Consider the following 24836-nt stretch of genomic DNA (forward strand, 5'->3'; position numbering starts at 1 on the left):
AACTCTAAAAGACAATGCTAGCAGTGCACATGCGCACTAGCGGCGTCGTTTTCACGGAGAGCGTAGCGCGGCAGAAAAACGTTCAACGAAATCGGAACTTTTACATAACTCTGATAGCGATCCCCGATAATCCGCGACGCCTTTGCGCATGCATCGCATCGTTGTCGGAGGTAAAGAAACGATTCACTAGAACCCCCAACAGAGATTTTAGAGAACCGTTTTTGCACATCCGATACGGTACGATGGGCCCTCGGGTACGAACTGCGCACATGCGAGTGTTCTGCGTTAGCGCATGCGCAGTTCGTACCGGAGGGCCCATCGTACCGTATCGGGTGTGGAAAAACGGTTCCCTAAAACTCTCTAATAACGATTATCGTTGTAAAATTGAAGACCACTGCGATACTGCGGTCTGCAAGCGTGGTACGCTCAGAAGGTGGCGTAAAGGGGTCTGAACGCACCGGTCCAGAGGCAGGCCCCGTCGAAGCCGAAGGAGTAGAGGTCGTCCCCGAGGCCGTTGCCGCCCCACTTGGAGCCGCCCCCCGGGTAGGGCACGTAGCCCGCCGTGTTGGCCCACCCGATGCGCAGGTGCGGCTCCAGGTGGCTCCGCTGCTCGCAGTGGTCCACCATGGCCTCGTAGTACCAGCGCCGGAACAGGGCCGCCCCCTCCACCCGCCCCACGAATATGTTGGGCTGCATGCTGAACAGAGCCATCCCCCAGTTGGCGGCCACACCGTCACTGTTCACTGGATCACCCCCTGCACTCGCGGTCTTTTGCTACGCAGCCAAGCAATGGCCGGAAGGACGTTCGCGTACCTTGAGTGTTGTTGTTCTTGAGTTGCTGGCGCATTACAAAGGACGGGATTCGACAGTAATCAGTCTGATATAAAAACAATGACGGGAGATGTAAACGTCTTGCCTTAACTCTAAAAGGCCCTTGCACTCGCGTTCAGTACTTCCCCGTTTTAACCGCTATTCAACGTTCGCACTGCTAAAAATAATTTGTGTAGCGTTTGGAACTTACCGTGGGTATCCAGTTCATTATATAGCCGTTTGAAAAAAGTTTGTTATACATGCCTTCCGCAGTTTAAAACAAATCATGAACTGCAAGGTGAAAAACGCTCCTCGCAACTATGCACAAGCTGTACCAGGTCAAGCGGCAGCCAGTCTCGCAAGGTTTGAAACAAGTATAACTTTGCACTGGGAGAGTTTTCCTGCGTACTACGTCATTGAAATACACAGCAGGAATTTTGAACTTTCTGGAAAGGCATATATATATTCCATTTCGCAACATCTACGAGGCGGAGACAAAAAGTAACCGCAATTTACTTTCCCCTGCACAATAATCGAAACAGGGTTAAATGAAGTTTGTCACTATTCAACATAGTCAACCCCTCGTTAAACACATGTGCAACAACGCTTCACCAATGGTCTCAATGTTGCGGGAGAAAGCATCTTGCTGCAGATTCTACGGCCAGCAATTGTGCACTGCCGCTTTCAGCTTATCATCCGTACGGAACTTCATCCCGCTGAGTATGGCGGATGCGTAATACACTTAAGAAGTAAACCCCTTGTTTGCTTGTTTTTATTGTATTCGAACGGGCCGCGTGGAAGCGAGCAATGTCGTGATGCAGCAAGCTTAGGTTGGCAAACCACTGAACGTAGACCCGAGCATAAGCTTGAAATGGCTATCAAGCACGTCACAATACGAATAGCAGCTGGCGCTGAGTTCCCTGGGTGTGTGATATTTGATTACAAGTCGTTTGTGGTTCCAGAAGGCAGGCAGTTCCGGGCAGTTCCAACGCCCCGCGCTGGAACTGCTCGGAACGTCTTGGTCTTGGCGACGAAGTGTTGCCCCCCCCCCCCCCCCCCCCCCGCCACACACACACACACTTTGCTCGTCCGCTTGGTCTCTGGCTTGGCATAGTTAAGCCAACATTCGTTCCCGGTGACAATCCATTGGAGGAATTATCTCCCTCGGCTAGCTAGTGTCGTAGCATTTTCTCGCCAACATTCAAACGGTGCCCCGTCATCTGTGGCGGAAGTTGTTCAGACGCCTACTTGGCGGACATTTTATGGCACTACAGAATATCATGAATGATTAGGTGAACGGAGCGACCGACTAAAGTTCAATTCTTCATCCCACGCATCCATCGTGACATGCCGGTGTTTGTGTAACAGCAGTTCAACTTTTGATATTGAATCTGTCGTCGTCGCAGTGCGAGCCAGGCCGGAGCGAGGTGCGTCAGTCAAGCCTAACTGTCTGCTGTAGAACTTCTTATGCCACTCATACACTTGTCAAAGTGACACGCAGTTTCCTCCAAGCTTCTTTGACATTCTGCGTTGGGTATCCGTGGGTTTTTCGCCCTCTGTATTTAAAAGCTGAATTACTGAGCGCTGGTCCTCCTAATTTTACGCTTCAAAGGGCTCAGCCTTTTTGAAAGTGCTTCAATCACGTGACATTTCGCATCAGGCCGCTGCGCCTATGCGAAACAGCCCCTCTGACGGAGGCCAAACAATATTTGAAGCAATGCAGTCATTCTGAAAACTCGATTTCTTATATCTAAATTGTGCTTACTTTTTACTTTCTCTTTCCTCGCTCCGGCTCATTCTCAGTGCAGTAGCTACTTCCCCAGTCCCGACAAAACCGATCTGTTTGCCACTAGGGAGGTGCTGCTAGGCTCTTGCGTTACGTCCGCTCGGTCCCAATACTGTTTCGATACGAAATAAACATAAATTAACTGAAAATGTGCATAGTAGCTAGAATTGCATCGTGAAGAACACCCCAAAAACAAAAATGATTAGTATGTGAACAATTTTGGTGCTCAGAAGATTGTTATTTGGAGTTGATCAAGGTGCACAAAGCATGAATGTCTTAGCGCGAAGAAGCGATTGTTAGTTTTTCCTATATAGAATTAGAAAAACGTATTTGTTAAACATCTTGGTATGCGAACGCCAAAGGAGACAAGGGATACACAAAAACACGTCAGAAACGTCCTAAAATTGGAGAGATGTCATAAAGCTTACAACAAGTACCGCGGAAAGTACTCATTAGGGGCTCTAACAGAAGTCGTTAAGTTTAGTGCCTGTGAATTTTGTGTCCGAGTAAACTGCAAAAAAGCTCCCATGTCGTGTTTATGCGAAATTTATCGCACCAGTGTATCTTCATACTCCTGTCAACGAAAGTAGCTACACCTTGCTGGAAAATAGACAGTTATGTCTTAGGCGCAACCATATTGCCTTTCGAGTAATTTTAGCTTAATGCCTAAGGCAAGGGTTTACAAACCCCGTTGACCTCGCCTATCTTCTTCAATGAATAGCCGGAAGCCCAACTTGGTATCGGCATTGATGCCGTAAAACAGTAAACAAGTCCAGGACCACGTGAAGGGTAGTGCTCATACTAGACACTGTTTGCCACGTAGTCATGAATCACTGAATGACTCAGACTTTCTAGAACATTGATTAAACTGGAGGAACGCTTTACTTAGAGGCAAGGATGGTCGAAGTAAGGCTCAGGGAATTCTTGGGTTCCTAATAGCTCACTGGAGAGCCCAGTCTGTAAGGAATAAAGCGTATATACTTCACCAGCATTGGGACTTCAAAGATCCGTCACATCGTAGGCTTCCGCGTGCCTTTGTTTCTGCTTTCGTATGACCAAACTAATAAGATGCCCACTCCAATACAGCGGCTGGGACTCAGGGAACATGATGTAGCGATTCGGAAAGGCCGACGTTAAAACGAGTCATGGTCCATGGCAAGGTAAGGACGGCAGGGACGGGCTACCAGCACAGAGCGACCTTCCTGCCTTCGACGACGCTTCGGCATCTCATGAGCCTCGAGCACGCGCACGCAGCCAATGAACGGCGGAAGGCGTGGAGAGCGTTCTGAAGGCAAGGTGTTCCAAAGACACGTTTTAACTCTGTCGATGACTAAAGTTCCGAAACATAAATAAAACGTGAGACTAGCAGTATAGTTAGCCTCTTGGCTTGGTTTCTAAAATTATGTTTGTTTTCGAAATGCAGCAACAAGTCAAAATCGGAGCGTGCAGTGTTTACGCTATCAAGTAGCCCTCCAACGGGCCATTTGCAGATTGGCGCTGCGAGCAGCCTCAGTTTATTTAAACTGTTATCCCTCAGGCGCGTCTGCTTCAGAAACGTCCCATCTAGCGAGGGAGCATCTGATCTGACATATATGTTGTCCAGCGAGAGCCGAATAAACCTAACCTGCTTAAATAAATCTCGAGCGCCACTTTCGTTCGCTCCGACACTGTAATTTACCACAAAGGTTCGACTAGCTGGTGCATTTGTTTCGCGAAAATATCGAGCCACAGAGACGCCTTCATCGGCGGAACAAATAAAAACAAAACTTATTTTTATGCGTGTGGCCGAGGTTAACCAAACCGTTCTAAATTAAAATATACTCTCGATGGGTAATCAACTCAATTCATTGGACAAGAAAATGGGACGTTAGCCCGAGTCGGAATTACTTTCTTTGCTCTCTTTTCGATGTTTTGTTTAACCAAATATTCGAAACACCCAGAACAGTTTTTTTTTTACATTAAAACGGAAAAGGTTGAACTCCATCTTGTTGCATAGGAATCTTGCGCATTTATCTGTAACTTTCCATCGAAGCAAGCTTTCTGCTTTGTATCTAAAAAGAGAGAAATACATCACCTAGTCGTACCCTTGCAATACATTAAAGTGCCGAAACATGCAGATGTGATTCTCAAGATGCATTCGAAGTACGAGATAGAAGACCTGCGTCACCACGTCGTCCTTAGTGGATCAGGCAGCGCCACCGCTTCTGCAAGCATTGCCGCCAGCGCGTTTCGCAGAACAACAAACGCGACGTTGGCACGGGGCGACGGAAAGCGGACGCTTCTACCGCGGTGTTTCTCATTCTGCTTCATTGTGTTCGCCATTGGGGAAGGTCGATGAATCACTAACGATGAGATCAAGCGCACGTCTTCCATATGGTATGGGTTAGATCTATCTGACTCTCGCTCCAAGAGAACCCCAGCGATACGACTCGGGTCAATCGAGTCTCACCTGGCCACGTGGTCAACCAGCCTCGTCTGTAGCAGTAGGTTGCGTCCAGGCAGTAGGTTGTCGCAAATGTTGTTCTGGCTGCTGCGCACTGCCACGCCCTTTCCGGTCACGCACAGAGAGCAGAGCACGTCCAGCACCTGAAACGGCCCACATTTCTGAAGCCCCGCTCGGTCCCACTTCCAGCAGAGCGTCAGAAGCAGATATAATATAGTAATGGTGCAGGCGAGCTGGTGAATGTTAACCATGTTGAATAAACCTGAGACTGGGTCAGAGCTGAACACATGAGTCGAAGGAACAGAAAAGGACCGGACGACGTCTCAAACTCAGCTACCCGGTTTATTTTGTCCGCCTCCTGCTATAGCCCAAAATGAGCCACAACCAACGTAATAGCCCTTTTACAAAATCCCCCAAGCGCCCCGGCCCGTGCGCGAGGAATTGTGGGAGTGACTGTCCCTCGCCTGTCCGCTCTGCCTTGAGATCGCATTGCCTTAAGGATTGCCTCCTCTTAATCCTCTGTCTATTTATTTATCTATTTTATCTATTTTTATATCTATTTTTATCTATTCCAGTGCATATTTTATTGCTTCTTAGTGTTTCTATTCTCTTCTGCGGGTGACATATATATATATAGAGAGAGAGAGAGAGAGAGAAAAAAAAACGAAGCGCAGGATGACGAAAGGTATATATGGAAGAAAACGCACCTGAGACGGTTGTTTGAGTTTTTAAAACATATTATTGGTAAAGTTGGTCGACGTTTCGGCCTGAGCCAGACCTTTTTCAAGACTGCACATGAGAAGTCAGATTGACGCTCCTTGACCACATCACGTGGCATTCCAAACATCTGGTTTCTCTCAAGAGTTGACGGTACCCCCCGACGCAGTCGTCCCCCCCCCCCCCCCCCCCCCCCCCGCGTAAACCCGACCCTGGTGAAAGAACTCGCACCATGTCGGAAAATGTAAATGAAGCAAAGCGGTGTGGGAGGGAGGAGGAAGGCAGCCACAAAAACAGCAGGCGCCAAACACTCGCCGAAAAAAAAAAAAAAAAAAAAAAAGCTTTTGAGAACAATGCTCTGAGCGGTGTCCGAGCGGTGTACCAGCCGCCCCCCCCCCCCCCCCCCCTGTCCGTGAAAAAAAACACACATCTACACATCCCCCCCTTCACGTAATGAACTTCAAGACTGCGAACCCGCTCAGAGCATTTTTCTCAAAAGCTTTTTTTTTTTTTTTTTTCGGCGAGTGTTTGGCGCCCGCTGTTTTCGTGGCTGCCTTCCTCCTCCCTCCCACACCGCTTTGCTTCAGTTAGATTTTCCGACATGGTGCGAGTTCTTTCACCAGGGTCGGGTTTACGCGGGGGGGGGGGGGGGGGGGGGGGGGGGACGACTGCGTCGGGGGGGTACCGTCAACTCTTGAAAGAAACCAGATGTTTGGAATGCCACGTGACGTGGTCAAGGAGCGTCAATCTGACTTCTCATGTGCAGTCTTGAAAAAGGTCTGGCTCAGGCCGAAACGTCGACCAACTTTACCAATAATATGTTTTTAAAAACTCAAACAACCGTCTCAGGTGCGTTTTCTTCCATTTATATATATATATATATATATATATATATATATTATATATATATATATATATATATATATATATGTGTGTGTATATATATTATTCGTGTCCTTATTTTGCCTTTTTCGACGGGAGTCCCGACGGACAACACGCCGCTTCGCGCATCGTTCCCCGGGTGAGGACTACCGTTGCTATCGATTCCTATCGCGCTGTTCGCTGTTCATTTTGGTTCATGTGACCCGCGTGCAGTTGAGAGGAGCCGTTTATGAACACCCGAGCACATGTCATAGTGGTAGGCAGAGCTCTGAATCAACAATCGCGACGCGAGAGCCGAGTGCTCTGTGCTTAGGCCGCTCGCGCTCGCACTGCTGACTCGCACTGTAGCGTATACCTTCGAGTGCCGTTTACTTGACCAAGATACAGCACGTCGCTCTGTCGCCGCAAACCATTTGTTCGAATGTTTGCGAAGCTCAGGCACATGCAACGCTGCGGCCTCTGACAACTGCGCGCTGCGGCGCGATCCCTTCGCAAACGCCGACGGCTCAATGCCGCGGCTTGAATGCGCCTATGGCATGCCTTCGTCATCTACCTGCTAAGCGGTTGTCAGTTGCCAATGCCCTTTTTCAAGTGCAGAGATCTGTTGCCTCAAATCATTTGTCCGAATGCCTGCGAAGCCGTAACACAGTTCGTCATTTCCAACGCTGTGGTGCCTGACAAATTGCGCACAGCGGGGCGAGCCCTTCGCAAGTGCCGGTGGCCCAACGTCGCGTCTTGTAGGCGCTTATGGTATGCGTTCTCAATCTATCAGCTAAGCGGTTGTCAGCTGCAAACACCTTTTTTCAAGTGCAGAGATGTGCTGTCACTAGGGTGACCACCCGTCCCGCGACTCGCGGGACTGTCCGCCTTAAGGGCTCGTGTCCCGCGTCCCGCAAAAAGTTCCCGAATATTCAAAATGTCCCGCATTTCATACTGTCGTAAAATTAACTCTGCAACTCGTGGCGCTTGCGAACAACGGGGCACGGGGAAGCGCGGAGTTCGCTGGTAATCGTGTGAATCGCAATGGTACGCCATTTTCTGTGTAAGAATTGCGGGAAGCGACTGTCGTTCTTTAAGGAGAACCGAAGCGTATGCTCCTTTGTGGCTCTCCTCTTGGCGGCAAAATGTAAGAAAAATTGCTCGCCAAAAGTTTAAATATAAAATATTGTAATTATTTTCATATCACTGTGTCAAAGCTAAAGAGTTGTTGTGGAGTTTTGTTTTGTGAAGACAGCCACACAAGGCGAAAAGCCTGCAACTCACAACGGTCGAAAAACAACATAATGCTAAAATTTTGTGTAGGACTATGTTAACAAGAACATAGCGCTGACAGGAAACAATAATCCGAAAAGTAGCTATTGTTTCGTGATTCCACTGATTGCATTGAGTTCTGCTGGAGTTGGTATTTATGTTTTCAACTTTGACCGATTAAGAACATATTTGGCATAATAAGATATATGACTGGGAGTGAAAGTTATTTTAGTCTAATTGCTGCAATATCATTTGCAGGTTTATAAATAAAAACGATTAACACTGAAAAAACGATAAATGTTTTCGACGAAACTTCGCTCAACGAAATGGTAGGGGACTCCCTTTCCGGAAGGTGCACGAGGGACAGCGGGGATCGGGGTAGTGGTTTTGTAACAGTGATACGGTTTCGCAAACATTCGGACAAATGGTTCGCGGCGACAGAGCGGCGTACTGTATCTTGGTCAAGTAAGCGGCACTCAAAGGCAAACGCTACAGTGCGAGTCAACAGAGCGAGCGCGGGCGGCCAAATCAATGCGCACTCGGCTCTCGCGTCGCGATTGTTGATTCAGAGCTCTGCCTACCCCGATGACATGTGCGCGGGTATTCATAAACGACTCCTCTCGACTGCACGGGGGTCAAATGAACCAAAATGAACAGCTAACAGCGCGATAGGAATTGGTAGCAACGGTAGTATACTCACCCGGGGAACGACGCGCGAAGCGGCGTGTTGTCCGTCAGCACTCCCGTCGAAAAAGGCGAAATAAAGACACAAATAATATATATATATATACAAGAAATATCGCGCGCAGAAGAGAATAGAAACACTTAGTAGCTATACAAAATACACTGGAATAAATAAAAATAGGTAATTGAGTCGAAAAACAGAGGATTACGAGGAGGCTAGCGACAAGGCAAGGCGATCTCAAGGCAGAGCGGCCAGGCGAGGGACAGTCTCTCCCACAATTCCTCGCGCGCGGGCCGGGGCGCTTGGAAAAATTGCAAATCGTTTATTGGAGGGTGTTTCCGTTTGAACTGGTTAGAGGCCCTAGTAAAAAAGCAAATTGTATGAAAACTTTCTTGTGTCCACTAAATACACATGAATGATACAAGATACATAAGAAGATATAAGAACCATAAAAGAACTATAAATGACAAATAATAACTACATAACAACCTCAAAAGAAACTTCTCGCAAACTTCTTATTTGGTTCCTGTATGTTCTTATATATCTTTTATGATTCATATGTGCTTACTGGACATAAAAATGTCTCATGCAAATGAGATTTTTCAATGGGGAACCCTATTTACTTTCTTGTGAGTTCAGTGTCCCTTTATGCTCCGATACTATATTAAAAAAATTAATTTCTGTGAAATATGTGTGTGGCTAATAAACAGATATGAATCAAACAAAATACTTAACAACATATAAGAACCATATAAAAAACTTGTGAGAAGTTTCTTTATGAGTTTCTAACAAAGTTCTTATTAATCTTATATAGTTCTTATATGGCTCTTATATGTTCTTATATATCTTGCATGATTCTTATGTGTGTATTGGACAAAATAGATTTCTCATACAAATGAATTTTTCACTAGGGTGACTCGACATTCTATTACTACTGCTAGCGTGACATTCGACGGGAGTCAGCTTTCTGCGTGGCGCAGTTTGTTGATATACGATCGAAAAGCGCCCCTTTTTTTACTTAAGAGCGCGCTCCTTTCATTGCTACCTTACAACTGATGGTGGTTTGCTGACCCGCGAGGCACCTTGCATACACACATAAGCATTGCTCCGACAATCACATTCTATGATATATAGAACTTGGCAGGTTCAACCAGGTGCGCATTTTCGATGTGGTTGGTTCGTCTAAGGACCGGCTTGTGCGCGCTCTTCGTCTAGTAGGATGTGGCAGGAGTTCGGAGCATGCACTCTCTTTCGCGTAATACGACATGCAGCGCAAGCGTCCAAAACCCAGCGACTGGGCATTTCTCGGTCGGGTGATAAGCGCTGGAAAGGCGCATACAAGTGCGGGTCTCGACCGCGTACCTTGGGGTCGCGGCCGTGCTTCTCGAGGAGGGAGATGATGACCTTGATGTGGTCTTCCTTCATGATGTTCAGGGCCTCGGGACTGTCGATGAGCACGCAGTGAAGAACGTCCAGCATCCCTGCTCGTCGAGATAGGAATATAGTGACTTGGTCTCACATAACACATCACCCACGACAAGCACAATATACGGGGTGTTTAAAATTATTTATTACAGATCTTCTTCAAAAGAAGTTATGTAAACTACTTTAATGCGCTGAAAGTGAAAAAAAAAAAAGATATCAGACTTGCTGGTGAACTAACTTCACAATGATAAGCAAGAAAGTGGACCAAACTGAATAAACTGACAACCACACAGAGTGTCCTAGACGGTGTGTATGGTGTGTCTGTGAGTGTGTGGTTGTCCGTGATTTTATTTTCTCAGCCTCAGGTTTATCATTATGCAACAAATGGGTTCTGTACAGGAGTACATAATGTAGGGGATAACCGCCGAGATAAGTCGAATAATTAGCTGAAAGTTTTTTTTAATTTATTTTCGTGAGAAAAACAAACGTATGATACCAATGAGACACTTGCTAAGTGTAATCGAAAACAATTCAATTAGTCAATATTAGAAACACCTGAAGTTCACAGGAAGCACAGAAATCCACTTAAGTAACCACTTGTGGAACACCCGCAAGACTGTTGGTGCAAAGACGGGGACAATCTTATTATCCGAATATTGCATAGATTGACCTTTAACACCGTGTATTGTATAACCTCGCAATTGTACTTTATCGTTTTGAAACATATAGGAAGTGTAATCATAATCAGAAACCGTCTCCATATTTATCTGAGTGTACTCCTAAGGCAATGAGTTGGGAAGTAATTATAAAATAAACTTAAGCGCACAAATCTAGAGTAGAGTAGAGTTTATTTTGCCGAATATTAGGTTTCACTTTAAGTGCGAGCCTAGCGGAAGTTACAAGAGCAAACTCTGGGCTTTCAGCATCACTGTCCAGCGTGCTCGTTCGTGCATCGTCAAGGGCAACATGCGTGTGCCTGTAGCTTCGGCTCCGGTCGCGCATAAAAATTAAATTGTGGAGTGTGGCCTCATGTAATCATTCTATCGCAACATATCATTCTTTGGTGGTAATAGAAAACGAAGAATTGGAACGTTTGGCGAGGCAGAGCAAATCTTTCCGATGAGAAGAAGCCTGTTAGTTTTTTTGGCAGACACCGGGTAAATTTCCTGTTAATGGCGTGGCCCCCCGGCCATAAACCACGTGGAATTCTGGCATTTTGGATGCGAGGTAACGATGAAGATTGTCACCTCGAGGGTCGCGCATATAAATGCTATTAGCTGTCTTGCATTTGTTTCTTTCTCTTCTGAGTGTTGTCAATGTAGGGAAGAAAGAACCCACCTGTGCCTTCGGAGGCCTGCTGGCTGCTGAGACGGCTGAAAAGCCAGTCCAGGCGATGAGGCTGGGCGAACTGGGCGCAGTTGGTGTGGTTCCCCTTGATTATGGCCGCTGCACGGACATAGACAGGCGACCGGTGAGCGGGACATGCTATTTAAGCACCAGGTCCACCTCCCCGAGTCGCTCGCTGCCCGTAAAGTGGATGACTAGATACCGATATGAGAGGGTGCGCTGCCGACGGCGGCTTAACTGAAATGTGTTTGGTAGCAAGAAAGATAAAGGTCAGGGCATGCGGGTGCGCCGGGCGTTGTTCTTTGCCTCAGTGCGGGTTTCATTATACCGTAAAATGTCGAGCTTTAGCCAGTTTCACAATAAGCGTCTCGTAACGTTCGGAAACAAAGATATCTTTGTATATTGTTGGCCTAAGGAGCGCGACCCTAAGTTTTCATGATACACATTTTGAGTAGGCGTTTGCTAAACATTTTACTGTAATTCTGTTTCTTCATTTCAATTTAGTCTCCCACAACGCTTACAAAATGGTTTATTTTAAGGCAACACTGGTATCGGGATTTGATCGCAAGCCTCCTGCGCTCGTCCTGCTCACTCACCTGCCGCAACACAGGACACACGCAAATAGCGTTGGTCACGCTGTCCTGATTCCTCTTTTCATTGCTGCTTGCAAGCACTAGCACGAACACCCACACATGTACACACGTATCCACACATATACCATGACACGTGCACGAGCACACGCACTCGCTCACACAAATACGCCGTTTTTTTACGTTATGGTCTTCAATCGGGAGATAATTTCGTTATAAGGCAGTAAATCTTCAAAGATTGTACGTCCGACAAGGGGTGAATATATTAATCTAATTGGGACAATCTATTTTTAGATAATACCTATCATCGTACAGAACCCATTTAAAGTGACGTTTACAGTAGGTGGTAAGTAAAAAATATAGTACTATTGCTGCACGGTGACTTCGCGTGCATGCGCGAACCTCACCAGACGCCTAAGCATTAATGCTTAGGCGTCTGGTGAAAACTCAAGGATTTTTCAGCCGTTCCCCTTCTCTCAGTTCAGCCCTGTGGATTGAGGCTTCGAGTCGATTTTGGAGAAACTCAACGACCACGAAAAGGCGGCGGAGCGTCCTTTTGCCTTCACCCACCGTAAGAGATACAAAAAAAAACTAAGAAAACAATTTATCTTACAATCGGTACACCTAGTGCCACTAAACAAGCTACGGCAACGAGTGTGTGCTGTTAGCTGGCCATAACTAATGACTTCCTGCGATTCTTGTCTTATCAGTGAGTGCACAAAGTCAATTATTCCGTGAAAATATTTTTTTAGAAGTTATCAGATATTTAATTTAGGTCTCTCAGCGCTTATCCGAACTGAAAATTTCCACTGACAAAACTCCAACTGTGGTTCTGGTGGCAGGCACGGGTTCACTGAAGTACTCGGTGAGTTGCTCGAAAAGAATATGCGACTCTGCTCGATCCCGAAGTATGTCTGCCTGTAAACTTTGGCGACTGAAAGGCGTGGGTAAATTTGAATACCATTTTTGGTGTTGCCATTGTGCGACAGTGTTCAATAGATATTTAGATATTTTAAATTTAGAGATACTAAATAGCATGCTGGAAAGCGTGAATCCAAGGCTCATCTGGGTAGCTCGAAAAATCGACGGTGTACCTTTCTAACAATATTGCTCGGAGCCACGAAGCCTACCGGCTCAAACTAGCAATAAACGAAAGAAAAACTATTTTAAGTTCCTAATTCCATTCATGGTATACGGAGGAACGCGAACTATACATTTGTAGCGTGTGGTACACTACGAACACTGCCCACATCATACTATATCAAGCAACACGGCAAGACTTGGTCAGTGTCGTGCCAGTGTTGACCGAAAATCGGCACCAATATCCGCCGAATATGTGGTTTTGCAGCACGTTCCGACATTGGTCAGGTGTTGGCGTACCGCCGTTTTGCCACAGTCCTAGTATCGACGGTATATCATGCGAGTACTGCCCACATCGAACTGTCGGCCACGTATTGGCCAGATTTCGCATATGCGTCTGCTCTGTATCGGGCAGACCTTGCTTATGCGCCCTCTTTGTTTCGGCAATATCAGCAGTATTGACTTGCACGTTAACAGCAGATATGCCGATATAGGGCGCGCCTCGCACTCATACACGGATAAACGGAGTCGTTTTCGATCGCTCCCAGAAGTTTAAAAACCACTATCATTACACACAGCATGCTCTGGACACATTTACAAAAGTGATAATTCTGGGTTGAACAAAAACCAACTTAATAAATAGAATTACACTATTTTTATGTCAAGCACAACTTCTAAATCAAACACGAAGGACGAGGAGATTACATAGTTTTAGTAGATCGTCTCGATGACACCGATACCCGATACTCCGCCGCAGCGTTTGAGCATATATCGTATCGTTATTGGCGGTATCGGAGGTAACGGAACAATGCACTAAAATACTTTTTTGAGTCGGAAGCAGGACTACTATCAGAAGCGTGCTTGCAGTGTGCTTACGAATAAAACAGCGATACAATTTAACCCGCGATAGACAAAAAAAAAAATAAGTCGTTTGTTGTTTTTACAGCAGATGTTTAGTCTGCCAGAACATGGCGACATTGTTACCCACTGTAATGAGCAATTTAGCCAGTGCGGTACGACTGCTAGCCTGGGGTCCTTAACGTGCACCACGCAGTAGTGATATACGACCGCACGCCGTTGCGATGCTCATCCAGATCGAAACGGGCAGGGGTGGGGATTGAACCCAGGATCCCTGGGTTCAATCCCCACCCCTGGGCGAGCTTTCGCTCCACGTGTTCCGAGCTGATATGCGCTAGCTCCCCACTCGGCCGCCGATCCCTCTTCGTAATCCATGCATAATTCCATTTCTTGACGACATGGACTTCTTGGACATTCTTGACGCTCCTTGTCTGCAATGCTCGTTCGTGTAATTATACGCGGCTCTATAGGCATACCCATTTGACCAGCATTTCTCTATGCACTTTCTTTGTTTTTGTTTCTTGGGGCCCAAGAAAACGCACAAGCCCGCCTTGCTCTTCTTGCGTAAAGGCACGCAAAACAAACACCATGCTCAACTGGTGGCAGTTGAGTAAAAGTGGTGTGCTCGAATTTGAAATGTTTTTTTTTTGTTTCTAGCCTTATGGTAATGCTATATTGCGGCGAAAAAAAAAACGCCGAATATGAAACTGCTTTTAGTGTGTAGGGATTTACGATTTAGGTAATCAATTATGGCCCTTTCACAGACTTGCGACTCCTTAGAACCAAATGCCTTAAAACCTTCTAAAATATCTTACAGCGAGAGAACACACTCACATGCTGGCGCCATCTATACAGTGACCTGGAACTGAATTTTACTAGAGCAAAGATTTGGCTGTATTTGCAAAGTGAAATATACGCACTACTTATGTAAAATGGTCGTTTATAGCATTTATAACAGTTATTTCAAGCCAAGAAAGAAAGAAGAAACGATGCGCGAAACAAATGGGAACTATACGGAACCATGAAGTGTTCCATCCCATAGGTGGCGCCAGTGCGTACTCTCGCTGTAAGAGATTTTAATAGGTTTCAAGAAACTCAGTCCTAAAAAGTCACTAATGTGTGAATGGGCTTTTACCCTTACTTTTGAGCTAAATTACATTGCAGTTTGTCGAAAATCCCATCTATGTGGTTCATTAAAAGGACCATGGCGCTCTCCGAATAATGCGGCTAGTAGACGGTCAGGACATTTGAATTTCAGGTGAAAGAAGAGCCCCCGCGGATAAGTAAGAACGGGCTTCGCCGAAATCCCACGGTGGTGAATGGACCAGGAACCGGATATGCGCGCCCAATGCCCGCTCACCGAGCAGCTGGTAGAGGAAGCCCGAGATGGCGTCCCAGTTCTGGCCGGCGTCCTCCCCTCCGGCGGTCATCAGGTAGCCCGACGTGGTGATGGTGTTGATCTTGTCGATCGTCTCCAGAATCAAGTTGAGGATGCCCTGCGTGCAAGTAGCACTCATGTACGCATCCGAACGAGCACGATCTTGTCGATCGTTTCCAGAATCAAGTTGAAGATGCCCTGCGTGAAAGTGGCACTCATGTATGCCTCCGAATGAGGGCGAGACAACAGCCCCGAATCAACACACGGGCACAAAACTAGCGGTCCCCTGTGAATCCACATTCCCAGGGATGTCTGACACCTTGTCGGAACGTAATGTATACTTATGTGCGTTGCACTTATGCATCTTGCAGCTTACCTGAAGGAACCATCGCAAATGTCTGCTCGCATGGTGACACACTTGTCTATATCACGAAAACTATCCAGACAGATGACGACACGTTTATCGTAGAACCGTGGCATCTCCATGTTACGTGATACCATAATGTTCTGTAGCAGCGTGAATTCCCGCAGCATCGTGACATCGCGTGTTATTGTGGCGTCACACGGCACCGCGACGTCACAGACATCTTGACATCAAATGACGATATCGATGGCGGGTGCCCTACATCAGCATTTCGAGTGGAAAAAGTCCATATAAGAGCTACTGCTTTGAAATAGGCAGTCGGCATCCGCCTACTGGCACCAACGGAGTGAGAGCCCATGGTTATGTTGTCTCGTTGTAGCTTTGCAAAGGGTGAACGCTACGCCCTACATATCTTTCTGGCGCTTTAGAGATGGGCTACATATACCAGCGCAGCACACCCATATTGAAGCATGACGAACGAAAAGCCTGAGAGTGCTTCGCAATAAAAGCTCACACCTACGATACGTGGTCACATGCCTCACTACGTTGTTACTACTGAAACGTAGGGGCCGTAGCTTCCGCCATACTGGCGTGCTGTGGCGTGCCTGTGCTGTGGCGTGCCTGTGCTATACGCCCAGGCATTCCTTGCCTACCCAGCATTTCTTGCTTTAGACAATGAAGCCGGCACTTCCAGGTAAACATAATGTTTCTTGCTTCATTCGCTATATTTCGTTTCAGCTCAAAGGGGCCCAACATCGACTGTTTTACTGTTTTTTCTTCTTCTTTAATTTGCGCCGATCCTGAGCGCACTGAACGTAGTCACTTAGTGAACTTTTTATTTTCTCGAAATTAGCTTTATTTCAGAAGTTATAGGCATATCAAAATTAAAAAAAGAAGCAAAAAATAACCTCCGTCGTGACGTCCTTGGTCCTCTGTCCCCCCTTTTCCCGCGCCGGAGGATTCCCCCTGCAGCGGTGACTGAGGAATGTGGGGAGGGAGGGGAAGACGGGGAAAGGAGGTGAGGCCATACTAAATGGGTTAAAACAGCGCAAAAAGACGAAGGACCAGTAGAAGGAAACACACAGACACAGTTTGTCTGTTTCCTTTTACTGGTCCTTCGTCTTTCCGCACTGTTTTAACCCCTTCAATATGACCATCAACAAACTCGCCCAAATTTGCTCCTTGTTGAGGTGAGGCCCAGGAGTGAGAGCTGCCTGGGAACAGGGGAGCTCTCTCTCCTCGGCTGATAAGGACCAACAATGTCACGATTTCGTCACATGCCGCGCGCGTTCGACACCACGGAGCGCCCCCGTAGGAGGTGGAGGTTTCCGCGTCATCCGGTGAAAACATGACGCACTGATATTCAGTTACTTTCTCCGTGTCCGCTGGGTTGCCGGACTCACAAGAGACGTGGAAAACGCAAAAAAGGTAGACGCTTAAAAAGGATTGCAGGGCCCCTTTACGTCTAGACGCAGCTGATGCTATAAGCGCAAGCTCCAGGCTTTCAGAGTCCCTGCCTAGCATGCGCGTTCGTGCAGTACAATCACTGTTCAGGGCAACATACTCGCGCTTGTAGCGTCGGGTGCGTCTGAACTTAAGCTGCAACGAAGTATAGAGCGCCAAACCAGGCAGCATTACAAGTTGCCTATAGACCGAAACAGGGCAGACCAAATTTTGGGTTGTGGCTTGTGGTTCGAACCAGTTGGTGCATCAACTCGCCAAAATACCCCCCCCCCCCCCCCCCGGTTGTTCCGTCATGGCAAGTATGTAATGACAGACCGCGCTTGTTTTCGGCCAAAAGAAAAGACAACTTAGACATAAAATCCCATTAAGTTCTGTATTTGCTCAAAACAGGGCCTGGGCACTATATTCTTTACGTCATCTAACTTGATCGAGCGCGGTACACAGGTTGAACACGAATGCAGTATTCAACTTTTTATTCAGTGTTTCAACGATTGAACACGAGTTGTGACCCAACGCTGGATTACAAGCCGCCAAGTGATTTATATATGCTCTACCCACTAAAGTTCGTTTATACAGAAGGTAACGAGAACAGCCGCACTCTGCTTTCCCCCTTCTCAACAGCTGCACAATCAAATATTCATTTTCTCTCCCCCCCCCCCCCCCCCGTGCAGATTACGCCATTTTTAAGAGCACCAGAAGGAAAAGAGGAGGGTGCAGCGTGATTGATTAATCACCTCCCCAGTACATGGCTTGCACTGACGTCATTCGAGCGGCCGCTGGGCGCGTACCTTCTGCAGAGCACATTTTCTGTCAATTTGTTTGGCAGAAACAAGTAGGAAGAAGCGACAACATTGTGCGTTGACGTCACAAGCAAGCTTAGTATGCCGCCATGCGGTATCTAAAAAAAATCCATTCCCATTTACTTCGACAACATGCATCTGTACCTGTTCGGTTTAAAAGAATGTTCTCACCTCTTCCTGGAAAAGGTCCTGCCTATTCCGTAAGGCCTTCAACTTGTTCTGTTTCTCTTCGTGTTCTGCAAGGAAACAAGAGTAATCATGCGCGAATACCTTTGCACATTGCATGAATATCTGCGTCTTTAGCTTGTGAGGGTATCAAAAGCAGCAGAACTAAGCATGCTGGGCACACGTGCTAGTCTGGGAGCCATTATTTACTTCCGCCTTGTTTGGTATTTAACCATTTTCAGTTCCCGCATAGTCCTACAAATCCTATTTACTGGCATTCGTTCCGTTATCTTTCATTCTACTGAAAATTAAAAGCTGTGAAACTTGAACATTTAAAAAACGAATAAAAAAATTCTGAATTCCGTAATGCGGAGGGGAATGTTTTCAGCATTCACCGGCAGATAGCGCTCCAAATATTTTATAAAACCGAAAGTTGGTACATTTGTGCCTTCTTCTGCAGTAAATTCTTTAATTCCCATTTGCAAACTTTTATATACCGGGCTAGTTACAGCGCGGAAACAACCCATATTCTTCCGATTCTGAACGTTCCCACTCCAGGCTTCGTGCATCTGAAATCACTCTCGTAATCTGGACTTCGCGTGTTTGCGGCCTCTTTATTATCAAAAATAAAGCATATCGGTATCGGAAATATTCGTTATGGCAGGAGTGGCAGGGGTGACATATTTCCACACTTTCGGTTAGCATGAAACGGCGTCGCCAGTAACGTTTCGGCTATTCAAAAGGAAATGCTTTGTAACCCCCCCCCCCCCCTTCCATCAGAAACTTTTGTCGCACTGAATTCAGCGGGAAACCTAAAGATGCACTGGTGCATAATTCATGAGAACTATATACCAATGCAGTTTAACCGCTTTATTTAGCAGTAAAATTGGCGTCACGTGATCTGACGTCACTGGACAATTCAGCAATTCAGTTTCCCGGCTAGTTTCGGCAGAGAAATTGATGTCCGTGACCTATGCACCAAGTTGGTTTCCCCGCTGAGTTTAGCGGGGAAATCAGTCACGTGATCTAGGCACTGTCAGTCTCCTCGCTAAATTTAACGGAAAATTGATCAGAAAGTTAGCTTTTTGAGCTTCCGTACCGACTGTCTTTTGAACAAGTTTAAACGACCGCTCCTTACATACTTGGTGCATCGTAGGACTGTGGAGATAAAGGGTAGCTGAAAATGATTTCCTATCGTCCATTCAATTTATTATGGTGTAAATAACTATTCCACCCAAAGAAGCTCACAGCACCACAGAAAGTCACTGGCTCTAAAGTGTTGGTAACATACCGACGAAAAAACAAATCAGTGTGAGTGTGACAAGTTCTTAGAAGTTCTTAGAAGACAGTAAATAGACTTCCACCGTACTTCAATCATTATTAGGATATCATTACGCCCGAATTCGCTTACTCACAATGCACAGCTTAAAATGTGACACTGCATCAAAATTTTTCTTTTTCTTTTCCGAGGACACCTTGTTTACATGTAGTTTTTTTCGCTTGGAAAAGCCCTAAAGGATGATGTCGGGAAGTTTCATTTCTGTAACTGAAATAGTTCTGCAGAATAAATTATTTTTTATATGCCGGCACTATCTGACGTCAAAACGTTTAAATTTCCAATGAAATTTATCTCAGTTTCACTTTTTGTAGTCAATCCTCGGTTCTGGCAAGCCAAAACTTCATAATCAAATGCTGTGTAGACCAAGTTTGTTTTTTAGTTTCTATACTTAAACTATGAAAGGAGCGCGGCTGTCAACTGACCTCCTGCAATTGCATGCTATTTTGTTACAAAAGGTTGCCGTTTCTTAGAACATAAACACAAAAAATAGACTAAAATTGCGTTGTCTTTGTTAAAGTACAAAACAGGTGTTGCACTTGCTTAAAAGAACTAATCATCACCATTACCGTTTTTCAACCATAGTTTTCCTCCGTAGTTTCAGTGGATGTTATGCACTTTTATATAACTCCTCAAAATAATATTTGAAGAAACCTAGAACTTTGGATGGCATCCTCTTTCCCTTTTACAAATATGCCATGAGAATTTTCAAACCGCGAGAGTAACGGCGAAAACGTTTCCCTTTCTGCTCTTTTCCCTCAAAGAAAAGCACAGACGTCTGATACCGAGCACCTGCGGCTAAGGAATATGGAGAGTCTATCGGAAAAATGATCTAAAAAGGTCGAATAGTCCACACCATGAGGAGATAACGTCTTTAAAAAGGTTTGACGATCTCTCGCCTGCTGCCTTCGATGGTGCATGGTGCAACGGGAGCGCGTGAGATATTCGAAAGCTCCCTTGAAAGTTTCGTTTGCTCAGCAGTGAACTTCAAAGTAGGACCAACGCCAGCCCTGTGTGAGTGCACGCACCGATATCGTCTTCGGGTTGCACGAAGTAGTTGATCAAGTCTTCGAAGCACATGATCATTTCGTCTTGGTCTATCGTGCTGATTGCAGACTCTTCTGTGGCGCCTTCATTCTGCATAGCGTCCAAATTCCTGAAAGAGAAATAGGGAAGAAAACAGTGAGCTTCCTGAGCACTGCGACGCATACAAATTAAATGAATCCTAGGAATATTGTCGGGAGACAAAATATGGGCAACGTGTCTTAAGCTACGCTGGGTATATATACTTTCTAAATTGCGCTCAAGTTCTTGAAATCGAGCGTTACACTTAACATTTTGGTGGGGACATTTTTTGAGGAATTGTTTACACATTATGCGTACAACTGATTCTTTTACAAAATAGTATTCACAGTATTGTTTTTTTCGCCACTTAGGCCGGCACCGAAAACAGCAACTCGGTTGTTTCTCGAGAATCAAGGTGAAAAAATGGAGGCACGCTTTTGTTACGTCTCACAAAAAAATCTGGTGGTTAGGATACATAAACGTTTTTCACGCAGAGTCAACGAAACTCACTTTGTCAAGGAAGTCGTCTCGCAGCAAATTTAGCGGACAGTAGCCACGTGGCTGGTGGCGGCGTGCAAACGGTACTTTTTGTCCATATCAGAGTGCGCTCGCGTTCAAACACCTGTGCGGGCATTGTAAAGCGGCAGTGGCATACTGCTCATACATTAACCAGACTCGCTTGCTGGAAGAATTGTATTCAGAGACGCATGAAACATGTCCGAAGCACATATGTTTGCTTCGAACGCGACTGCATACTAATGAGGCAGGACCGCGATACAAGAAAGAAGCAGTCTGTAGGTCGTCTTTTCTGTGACATCGGCTTAAAAAATTCGTTCAAGGTTCGCCGCCTTATGTAAACGCTGTAGTATAACAGCCTTTTAGGTAACAGTGCGCAAGATTACTCCCATTTTACTAACAAGATTGCTCGCACGATTACGCCCAAGAATGTTCATATTTATGAGTAATTTCGTGCGCTGGGGGGGAAGGGGGGTTACCGAAAAGACATATATATATATATATATCCAACACGCCCATTTTAAGACGGTCCAACAGCTTTGTTCGGTCGAGCCACTTACACGATGAATTTGTTGAAGAGGGAGCCACATTTGCGGATAACCCTGGCGGTGCGCGACTCTTCGACTTGGGCGCGGCTGAACTCCAGGCCGTCGTCCATCTTGCCCTCCTCGGACATGATTGCCTGCCCAAGAGAAGCGCGCGAATCAGGCGCAATTAACTCGGAGGATGCGATGGGAGTAGGACACGACGGAAGAATATTCTCTTATGCCCTACGGAATAAATTAAACAGAAGCGTAATTGCATTCACATTTACATTTATGAGCATTTACAGTACATCCCTCTGTAAAATGTTCTTCGAGTGCTACTCTCTCAGGCAGCCACAGTACAAAATGTGACGCATTCTACTACTTGACTGTGAATGTGTTACATTAATAATGCTGCGATGATGTTCTCTGCCGATGTCTTGTTTTTGCTCCGTAATTCTTTTTTCTTTATGGGCTGATGATTAGGGTGATTGAGCCTCGTCAGGCAGAATATCTCTGCACTTTGCTTTGTTCTTCCATGTCTTCATAAAAAAATAAGGGAGAAAGCATATACACCAAGCAATGGTGAACATACAGGCAGCGACCCTGTATGTTCACCATGATTACCAGGACTGCTAAAAAAAATCTGCTTTTCCCCCCAGTCTCGAGTAATCATCACTATGTAATAAATAAGAAGGGGAGGATGAATTAGCAAAACTAAACTTGATACTCTAGTGCAGGGGTGGCCAGAGTAATACTGGGTGAGAGCTGCAGACAAAACTACAGAAGTTTAGAGAGAGGAAAAAAAAAAAGAGGGCCCGGGGGGGGGGGGGGGGGGGGGGGGGGAGGGGCTTTAAGTATAATTGTCGACTACAGCAAATACCAGCAGGCAGCAGAACATTTCTTCAACCGCTAAGCAAAAAATTAATGCATAGTTGGCTGGCTAGCCACCGCCCCTGACGCCCGCTATTTCTAGCACAATAAAGGAAACAGGGGCACTGGACACATCTATATGTCAAAAAGCAGTCCAGCTGTAAATTACTAGTGTAGTACAAGACTGCCAAAACTATGTTTTTTTGTTTTCATTCTCAAACATTTTTTTTCGGGGGGGAGGGGGGGGCACAGGAGGAAAGGGCGGCAGGCTTAACAGGGAGTTGCGAGCCGCAATTGAACCCGCGAAGAGCCGCATCCGGCTCGCGAGCCGCCGTTTGGCCACCTTTGCTCTAGTGAATTACGGTGATCCCTTAGATGAGGTAGCTAGAGCTAAGCAATGGCCACAAGGAGGGCAGATTCGGCATCACCAGCTCATTGTAATCAACCAACGTGATTAGATGAACTCAGCTGTGAAACTCCACTCCGGAGGCGGGCTCGTTCGCGTTTCGTCAGAAACGGGGCGCGCACTCCGCATTAGAAAACATTCATCATCATAAGCTACATTTCTTCGTTCTTTCGGGTGACAAACTGTGTTCACAAATTATGACGCTGCTTGTAAGCATCGACGAAGGCTCCCCGGGTGGGCAGTTAGCGCCAGAACGACTCGGCTGACAGCAAGGCGTTAGCGCAAACACTTACCGCTCATTCACACTGGAAGCGGATCCGCATTCGCAAAGCGGTTGCGAACGCGGTTGTATGAAGATCCAGTACAATTGCACGCGCACTTGATGTTATCGAGTGCGCGTGCAATTGTACTGGATCTTTATACAACCGCGTTCATAACCGCTTTGCGAACGCGCATCTGCTTCCAGTGTGAATGAGCGGTTAGCGTGGTGGGTGACCTCGAGAAACAGGCGTACTTTGTGATGTGAGGTTCGGAACGCTGCTTTTTCAGCCGAGATAATCAGAACGTCCGCCTCGGGCCGGGAGAAGCCGATGGTTCTGGCTCGCACTGTTTACATCGGTGTACTCTTCCTCGCCCGCGTGTGGGGGGCGTTGTAGAACGGAAACGTCATGATGTGTTTGGCGGAGCCTGGTCGGCGCTATCCACACCGGGGTCGGCTGTCTGACTCGGCTCGCGAGGACTATGAATAGTTTGCTTACATTTGAACCCGCCTGATCGTTGGCCCTGATGTATATGCAGATCGTGTGGTGTCACATGGGAATCTGAGCAATTGCCCAATGATGAGAAAGTGAGCCCATTGGTGGCCTTTCGATTTATGAAAAATGCGTCTGACGACGCGTGAAGGGTCCTGCGGTTTACCCAAATAGGATGCAAGCCAGGCTCCGGGGCGGGATTGGTCAGAATGATTCGGTCAGCGTACTGTGCGCGGTGACAGATAAGCTGGCTACCACCGTGGACTACTTACTTTCGTTTGACGACTGGCAGTTGTTGAATCGACCCAAATATCGGGATTTTGACCTGGATAAATACGGGATGGTGTCCCCTAAACGCTGTCTACGTGGTTTTGAGTACTGTGACTCAGGACGGCAGAATTAAAGTGAACATGCGAAACGAACTAGAAGCAAAAGGGCTCTTCTGAGACATGTAGGAATCATATTTTACGAAGAAGTAAATTTAGGAGAGGTGTTCTACGCGCCCTGTGAAAACAGCCCGACTGAACGAACAGGGAACTTTAATCACGAGAAGTGTCAGGTGGCCAGGGTTGCAATCAACTTCCATAGGTACGTTGCGGGGTATGGAACGCATTTGCCCGACTCAAACAAACACTGCGCAATCGAGGGCTTGGATCCTCCGTACAATAAGACGGAACTACAGAGCGTCGTAGAACTTTTACATACTACCGGTAGTATGTAAAAGACTACACTTCCATCACGGCCATTACCACAAAAGGACGTACGGAACGGAATACCTTGGCCAGAGATGTTGGAGACCTGGTTTCAGCGGCTCAAGACGGCACTCTGTGAGGCAGCGAGCCTTTCGGCCTCGCACTTACAGGGCCCTACTGGATTTTCACAGAGGTGTCGGCAGCGGCGGCAGGGGATCGTTGGCACAAATCGGGGATGACGGGGTTGAGAAACCGATTGCATTAGAGAGTCATAAATTGACTACGACTCAAACACGCCGGTCCACGCGAGGTGTTTTCCATCGTTCGGGCACTGCGAAATCAATAACCGGTTCTTCGGCTCAAACGTGCACGTCTTGTCGGACAAGAACCATCTGTCCTACCTGACATCCTGCAGTCCTGATGGGACAAAATTTTGAAGATGGGCTTTGGCGCTACAGCGCTATGATGCGACAGTGACGCAAGGAAAGGATTCCGCGAACGGCAACACAGAAGCTATGTCTCGCTTGCCGTACAGACACTGAGCTGAGAATCAGGCCTGCGCCCGCACAAGAGCGTGCATGGTTCCATTGTCCGCGCAGCGTGACTCTCACCGCAATGAATCGACTA

At 46.6% G+C, this 24836-nt stretch overlaps 1 protein-coding gene across 1 annotated transcript in view; it reads right to left on the minus strand.

Annotated features, from left to right (window-relative positions):
- LOC8026823 (ryanodine receptor) overlaps window positions 1-24836 on the minus strand; it is a 561398-nt gene that overhangs the window by 441043 nt on the left and 95519 nt on the right. The window contains exons 13-20 of the mRNA XM_040217827.3: window positions 21523-21644; window positions 20410-20537; window positions 18052-18116; window positions 15235-15370; window positions 11338-11445; window positions 9937-10055; window positions 5046-5182; window positions 459-697 (exon numbers count right to left, since the gene is read on the minus strand). Of these exons, the coding sequence (XP_040073761.2) occupies window positions 459-697; window positions 5046-5182; window positions 9937-10055; window positions 11338-11445; window positions 15235-15370; window positions 18052-18116; window positions 20410-20537; window positions 21523-21644 (1054 nt within the window). The remainder of the gene's footprint in view (window positions 1-458; window positions 698-5045; window positions 5183-9936; window positions 10056-11337; window positions 11446-15234; window positions 15371-18051; window positions 18117-20409; window positions 20538-21522; window positions 21645-24836) is intronic.

This window comes from Ixodes scapularis, unplaced genomic scaffold (assembly GCF_016920785.2).
Source record: "Ixodes scapularis isolate PalLabHiFi unplaced genomic scaffold, ASM1692078v2 PGA_scaffold4__175_contigs__length_147842914, whole genome shotgun sequence".
Taxonomy (NCBI): domain Eukaryota; kingdom Metazoa; phylum Arthropoda; class Arachnida; order Ixodida; family Ixodidae; genus Ixodes; species Ixodes scapularis.